Source organism: Phocoena sinus, chromosome 10 (genome assembly GCF_008692025.1).
Source record: "Phocoena sinus isolate mPhoSin1 chromosome 10, mPhoSin1.pri, whole genome shotgun sequence".
NCBI classification, from domain to species: Eukaryota; Metazoa; Chordata; class Mammalia; order Artiodactyla; family Phocoenidae; genus Phocoena; species Phocoena sinus.
Window position 1 is genome coordinate 3577797 of NC_045772.1, and position 6946 is coordinate 3584742.

Consider the following 6946-nt stretch of genomic DNA (forward strand, 5'->3'; position numbering starts at 1 on the left):
ACCGTTTCCCAAAATAAGACCCAAAGGACCCCCTCCATCAGAATCACCTGAAGCGCCTGCTCAAGTGCAGGTTCCAGGGCCCCATCCCAGACCCAGGTCCAGGTATCTGTTTAACCAGCACCCCAGCTGATTCTTCAGCCTGACATCTAATGCCCAGTGGATTTGTCCTCAGGGACCAGTCACAGCCAGCCTTCCGTGGGAGACCTCAGCCTTAGCTCCCTTATACTAATTTAGCAGAGACATTGAAGAGACTTATGGCAGGTGGTAGAGTAACAGGAATAAGGGCTAGGGGTGCTCTGGGATGCAGGCCTGGCCTCTAACACAGACTCCCTGAGGGCGGCTGAGGCCTCCCACACACAGTCTTCAGCACCACTGCCAAAACAAAAAGTGCTGGCTGCACGCCACTGGCCCGGCTGACTACGGCAGTCCTGCCCTTAGGAAGCCTTCTGCGTCGGGAACTGCACCCACCTGAACACATCATTCCAATATTCCTTCACGTAGGACACTTGATGGAAGGGGATGTCTAGGATTTGGCAAACTCTGTAAGCATCTTCGCAGTCTCTGTCAGCCGTGCAAACTCCATGCTCATCCAGCGAGTCCCAGTTCTTCATAAACACCCCTGTCACCTGGTAACCTGGGGGAGGGGTGAAGGACAAATTAAAGAGAGTTTATGAAATCAACCTTGGGTGGAAAAAGCAGTGACTCCTGAGCTCTCCTGTGCCTCTGTGCACTGGTGCCTGGCAGTCCCCTCCTTTGCCACGTGGCCTTCTGTGCTCTGACTACATCTTAGTGCAAACTGTTCCTGACTCTCCGGCTGATGCTCGCACCCTGACCCTCCCCCTGCACTTTGTAAAGGCCTCCATCCTCGCAATACGCTGTGGGGCTGTACTGACTGCCCGCGTCCCCAAGGTATGAACAAGGCGGCATTTTTTTCACCTTCGTGCTCCCACGCACAATGCCAAGCACACAGAGACGTAGCCAACGTGTGACTGAATGAAAGAAGAGCAGAAATTCAACACAACTTTTCGAAACAAATAAAAACCACCATTCAGTTATCAGAAAAGTAAACTCATTTCAAAAGTTATTTCCAATTACCATCTAAGAATTAGATTCTAAGTCATCAGACATAAAGACATTTAAAATTTTGGCTACTTTATTGTAAGGGCTGTACTATCTGTATATTTTGAGACCGTTTTCTCCCTTTTCTGTCGCTTACAAAGTACCCAACCAAATATTGGAAAGACCAACTTGAGGACTACATAGGTGTCTACCACATATGAGAAATCTGTTTCTTGGGTAGGCTCAATGTAATGAAAGACAGGGCATTTGACCGTAAAAGGTTTAATACAGTACTCCAAAGAACAGATATTCAGTGACTCAGCTTTGCCAAAAACTAAAAGGTCACATGAGCAAGACCACCCCCCCATCCCGGCAGGTAACAGGCCCTCCCTCCTCTGCTTCCCAAACCACGTGACTCTGCTTCTCTTGTAGTGCACACCACACTAGGTGCCAGTAGTTCCCGTCCATGCTCCCTGTAGCTCACTAAAACATGGAGCTGTGTCTCATACACCCACGTGTCCCCAGCGCCCAGCAGCGCCCAGCAGAGAACAAGAGCTTAAGCAGAGCAAACACACAACTCCACATCCAGAGCTTTAAAAATCCCCTCTTCTGGGCTTCCCTGGTGGCGCAGTGGTTGAGAGTCCGCCTGCCGATGCAGGGGACGCGGGTTCGTGCCCCGGTCCGGGAAGATCCCACATGCCGCGGAGCGGCTGGGCCCGTGAGCCATGGCCGCTGAGCCTGCGCGTCCGGAGCCTGTGCTCCGCAACGGGAGAGGCCACAGCAGTGAGAGGCCCGTGTACCGCAAAAAAAAAAAAGTCTCCTCTTTTATAGCCTGATCTACCTGCTCATCTTTCTTCTGGAGATGTGCCCCATTTACATGGGCACAGGCTCTGGCACTCCAGGATGGGACCATAGCACCTTGCTAGTCCTTAACTTTCCAGGAGGCATGTGACAGAACACGCATGTCCAACAAGACTGGGAAAAACCCTGATGCCGAGTGGAGAGGACCAGGCTTTTTCTTTGCTACATCCATCAGCTTCTCCCACGGAGGAGCAAAACCCAAGGAAGCTGGAATACGAAGCTGTACAGTCTGGATTCTGGGAAGGAGAGCTTACCTTCCGGAAGTAGTAAAATAACATATCTAGACTCTCCAGGGCCACCTGCCACATCTCCCCAAACATGTCAGCCTTGTCAGAACCCTTCAAGGGCTGTACACTGCTACCCAACACAGTTGAAAGCCCCTCATAGAACATATTGCATAACCAGGGCTCAACCTGCCTCTCCACCCCCCTCTCCTTCTGATAGGGACAGAGTAAAGGGACAAAGTAGGGAATTAAATAGTCCCACTAGGGGATTGTAAGTAAAGAAGAAAGTATGGGAGACCCCTGTAAGTTAATGATCTCTCAAGAAAGCAGGTTTGCTTAACCATAAAACCAAGCAGGCTTGCTTAGTAACAAAACCATGCAACAGAAGCATGAGACACGCCCCCAAACAATAAAACAATGCTGGCCATGAGACCCACACTGCCCGGTGAGCTCAGTAAGTTAATGATTCCTAGGACACGCTCCTCTGTGTGTACTAAAAACAAAAATATAAGGAAAGGGTGACATTATACTGAAACCTGAGATGATTTACCATTTTTAGCATACGTTACCGCCTTTTTGCTAATTCTCATTGCGCCATGACAGTCCTGGCTTGACCATGTAGGGACAAGAAAACTCCCCCAGCCAATGTGGAGGAGCTGATGATGGAAGACTGACGTCTACTCAAGAATGAGGAAGAAGGTGGTCTTTTCCCCCTCCCCACTTTTCCTCTGATTTTAAAACTGTAACCCACTAAGTTCTCAGGGCACAGCACCCTCTCGCCCGCCTGCCTGTAAGCCTCACAAACGTCCTATTCTAATACATCCCTTCTTATCTATCACTTTGCCTTTCGCTGAATTCTTTCCGCGCTGAGACATGAAGAACTGGAGCTCCTCGGAACCGCCCCCGCCCCCAAACGCCACCTCACGGTCTCACTTCCGCCTCCCTCTGGCCAGAGCCAGCTCCTGCTGCCGACTCCGCCAGAAGTGCTTTCCTCCTCCCCGATCTTTGCTTAGTGAAATCCTACTCCTCCTGCAAGTCTTGCAACCACGGATTTGAGGAGTCTAGGTGTCCCATCTTCCAGGTTGGCACCTCCTCAACTAATAAACCTTCCTCTGCTCCAAACTCGAACTTTCGGTTTGTTTAGCCTCACTCTGCGATGGGCACATGAACCTGGGTTCGACAAGTCTCAGCTCAAACACTACCGCCTCTGTGATTCTTTGCTTCCCCCTTCCTCGCAATTGTATGTGCCTACAGTTTGCCTATACTGCTATTTAACTTTTTCTATTGCACCTTTCATAACAGCTACAGTTACTAATAATATGAACTAATAACCACTACTGTTTTCTGAGTGCCTGATATGTGCTGGGCACTGGGGTTAAGTCTCTGTATGAATTATGTTATCTAATACGTCCAGTAACCCTGTGAGGTAGGTGTTCCCTCCACTTCACAGACAGGGAGCGCTTAAATCACTCGTCCCAGGTCAGGAACCTTGCACTCACTCTGCATTGCATTGCAAGTACCTAAGCACGAAAGGCGGCTCACAGCAGAGGGTCCACAAGTGTCACTAGGGGTACGAGGCCTCACAATGAGAGGGGGCCACACAGACGGAGAAGTCAGACGGGCAGTTCACCTCAGCTCCCGACCCGGGGCACCCGTTAGTCGCCTGAAGAAACGCAAGCGCTTTTGCGCAAAAGTTTGTCATCCACCGAACCAAGACCACAGACGCGATTTAATAAGCAGACCACCCGTCGGTACTTGTCGCACACGTTGCCTGACGGCCATGTCGTGTGTCGTTAAGAGGAAGGACCTCCACGGAGGCTGCTGTGTCCGCAGAGGTCAGCGCTCCCCAGGCTAAGTGCGGACGCCGCCGCCATCGCCCCGGACGCAGGGCCTCGGAGCCAGGGAGAAACGCGGCCCCCCGAAGTCGGAGACCCCCCCTTCACTGCGTCGGTAACGGGTGGCCCGACTGCTCCCCAGCAGTCGGGGCTGCGGTCGCGCGCTCTCCGACCCCCAGGCACAAGGTGAGGGGCCGGGGCGCCGCACGACCGGGCGGGACTGTACGAGAAGGGGCCGCTCAGGGGCGGTCTGGGCCCTCGGTCGCCTCACCTCTCCGCCTTAGCAGCAGCGCGGCCACGGCGCTGTCCACCCCGCCCGACACGGCGCACACGACGTGCCGCGCCCCCTGCATCTCCCGCGGCCACCTTTCCTTGTAGTCGCCGCCGACGGCACGTCGCGCCGGAAGTCCCGCCCCCTAGGCGGCGCTCTCGCAGAAGAGGCCCGGCCGGAAGCATGTTCTCGGCGTTCTGAGTTCCGCCTGGCCCACCGCTCCCCGGCTTCAGTTCGCGAGTCCGGCTCTCCGCCCACGCCCCCTGCCAGCCAGGCCGTCAGCTTCCCTCTTGGCGAGCGCAGTTCCCCCGAGACGCTCGGAGTTTGTTGCGTTAGTGTGTATGTGTGTCGTGTGTGGCTTAGGCGGGCGCCCTGTGAACAGGCTGGTAAACGAAAGTAGGATGTGAGGTCGCCCCGAGGGCGTGATGTCCAGCGGGGTTCTTCTGGCAGCGGGCGCAGGCCTTACCTTAACTAAGCAGGAAGGGAAGACTAGCAGGTGGAAGGGGACCTGTACGAAGGCCCTGGGCCTGGGGACGGGGTGTGGGGCCGGACCAGGCGGGAGCAGGGGCGACACGATCACAGTTACGTTCCTAGGAAGATGTTCGTGGCTGCCCTACGGATCTGAGCAGAGAGCCTGGTTGGGAGGCCGTGACAGCAGCTGTCTTGTTATGGAATAGGGGGACCTGCTGCTCTCCGCTTACAAAATCGGTACTCACAAATGGTAGACAGGAAAGCTGCTTTTAATCAGAATGCCGGCAGTCTGGGGAGATGGGGGACTCGGCGTCCCCAAGAAACCACCTCCAAAGATTCTGCTCGGCCATGAGAGTTTTCAAAGGGAAACAGAGAGGTAATCTCAATCATTGAGAAGGGGGGTGTGGGGGGAGGTGGGGAGCGGTCAGAGTCGTCACCATACTGTGATCTTCCTCTGGATGTAATCTTGTTCACAGTTTGGTCACACGGTTTATTCAGGAGATTACTGAAAGGGAAGCTGGGGAAGAGATCTGGTCATGTTAATTACTTATTCTTCATTTCTACTTCTTTGATTTACGGAAAGAACTGATAAGCTAGGCAAGGTATTGTGTGATTAAAAAAAGATTTGAGGGCCTTCCCTGATAGCTCAGTGGTTAAGAGTCCAAATTGCCTGTCAGTGCAAGGGACACGGGTTCAAGTCCTGGTCCGGGAAGATCCCACATGCCGCAGAGCAACTAACCCCGTGCGCCATAACTACTGAGCCTGCGCTCTAGAGCCCGTGAGCCACAACTACTGAGCCCGCGTGCCTAGAGCCCGTGCTCCGCAGCAAAAGAAGCCACCGCAATGAGAAGTACGTGCACTGCAACGAAAGAGTGGCCCCCGCTCGCCGCAACTAGAGAAAGCCCGCGCGCAGCAACGAAGATCAACACAGCCAAAAATTAAAAAAAAAAAAAAAAATTTGAAAGGTGCGCTTGAGCCAGAGATGAGTAGAGCATGGGGGGGCCTGGTTTAAAAGTTAGTTACAATATAGCTTTGCTAAAGGGACAGGAAAAGGGGCTTCCTGCTGAGGGCAGTTTCCTGTAAAGAGCCACTTACAGTATGGGAAGGAAATGGTGGCGACAGAGAGGTGCGTTATTTAGAGGTAAATCTACAGTCCTTGCTGGTGGAATGGACATGGGGGATGAGAAAGAGTGTGGAGGACTTGATGATTGTGTCTCGTGGCATGTTTCCTGAGGATGAAGTGCCTGCCAGGTCAGCCTCAGTGTGTGAGGTGCATTGGGGCCGTCGGACTGGAGATGCAGCTGTTCCTGAAGGAACGAGCGAGCCTGAGGGTGAGGGTGGGGATGGGGGCCTGGCACAGGGTGGCAGGGGGGCTGATTTGGGGTGATAGAACCCGGAAATATTTTCTGGGCCAAATAGAAGAGTGTGGGAAGGGAAGAGCATGTAAATGAAAGCAAAGGAAGAGGCCCAGATGGGACACCTAGACAGAGCAGAGCTGGCTGGAGGTCCAGTGACTGACGGGGCGAGCAGCCGGGAGAGCAGGAAGCTGGAGGTCAGTGCGCAGTGCCAAGGCCAGGAGTGCCACAGGGCTCAGGGGACTGAGATTTGGTTTGATGCCAGCGGCTACGGCCCACATGTGCCAAACACAGGCACTCTGTAAATCAGTGACTCTTAGCTTTTTCTACTTCCACCCACAGTTCCATTTTACAGGGTGGCCCAGTGTACACACCAACCTCTACACATGAGTGTAAGAAAGAACGGTTCTCAAAACAGCTCTTATCCTTGAAACGTGCCATGTACCGATTATTTTTCTTGTTTTAAAACTGCTGCTGGTGTTGACTAAATTGATTTCAGGTAGGATTTGAACCACGGTTTGAAAAAAGCAGGAGAGGACAGGCACTACAAATGCAGATGGTTTTTCAGTCTGGCCAGTAACACACACACCAAAGATTGGCATTAAAATCACATTAATTTAACAGTTTCTTGGAAAGTTAACAGTGGACATAAATGTCTGAACGTGGATAATTATTAGGCAAGTCATTTTCTTGAGGACAGGAATAGTTTTAAGAGTCTCGAGTGAAATGAGGAAGGCCCCAAGTCCCCATTTGTGAGACGAGAAGCAGGAACTGCCAACTGGAGCAGGCGGGACGAGCTCCCTGGTTGGAGGGAAGGACACAGGGCCCCTGTAGGGACACAGAAGAAGGGACCAGGGAAACATCCAGCAG

At 52.9% G+C, this 6946-nt stretch overlaps 1 protein-coding gene across 3 annotated transcripts in view; it reads right to left on the reverse strand.

The window, feature by feature from the left end:
* Nucleotides 1-4384, reverse strand: part of TRMU (tRNA 5-methylaminomethyl-2-thiouridylate methyltransferase) — a 24980-nt gene extending 20596 nt beyond the window's left edge. The window contains exons 1-2 of one of the 3 annotated variants that reach the window (XM_032644384.1): nucleotides 4251-4384; nucleotides 469-634 (exon numbers count right to left, since the gene is read on the reverse strand). In XM_032644384.1, the coding sequence (XP_032500275.1) occupies nucleotides 469-634; nucleotides 4251-4332 (248 nt within the window). In that variant the 5' untranslated portion in view covers nucleotides 4333-4384. Of the gene's footprint in view, nucleotides 1-468; nucleotides 635-4250 lie in introns of those variants that run through there. The other 2 variants (XM_032644388.1, XM_032644389.1) reach the window with 2 other exon arrangements.
* Nucleotides 4385-6946: the final 2562 nt, after the last annotated feature.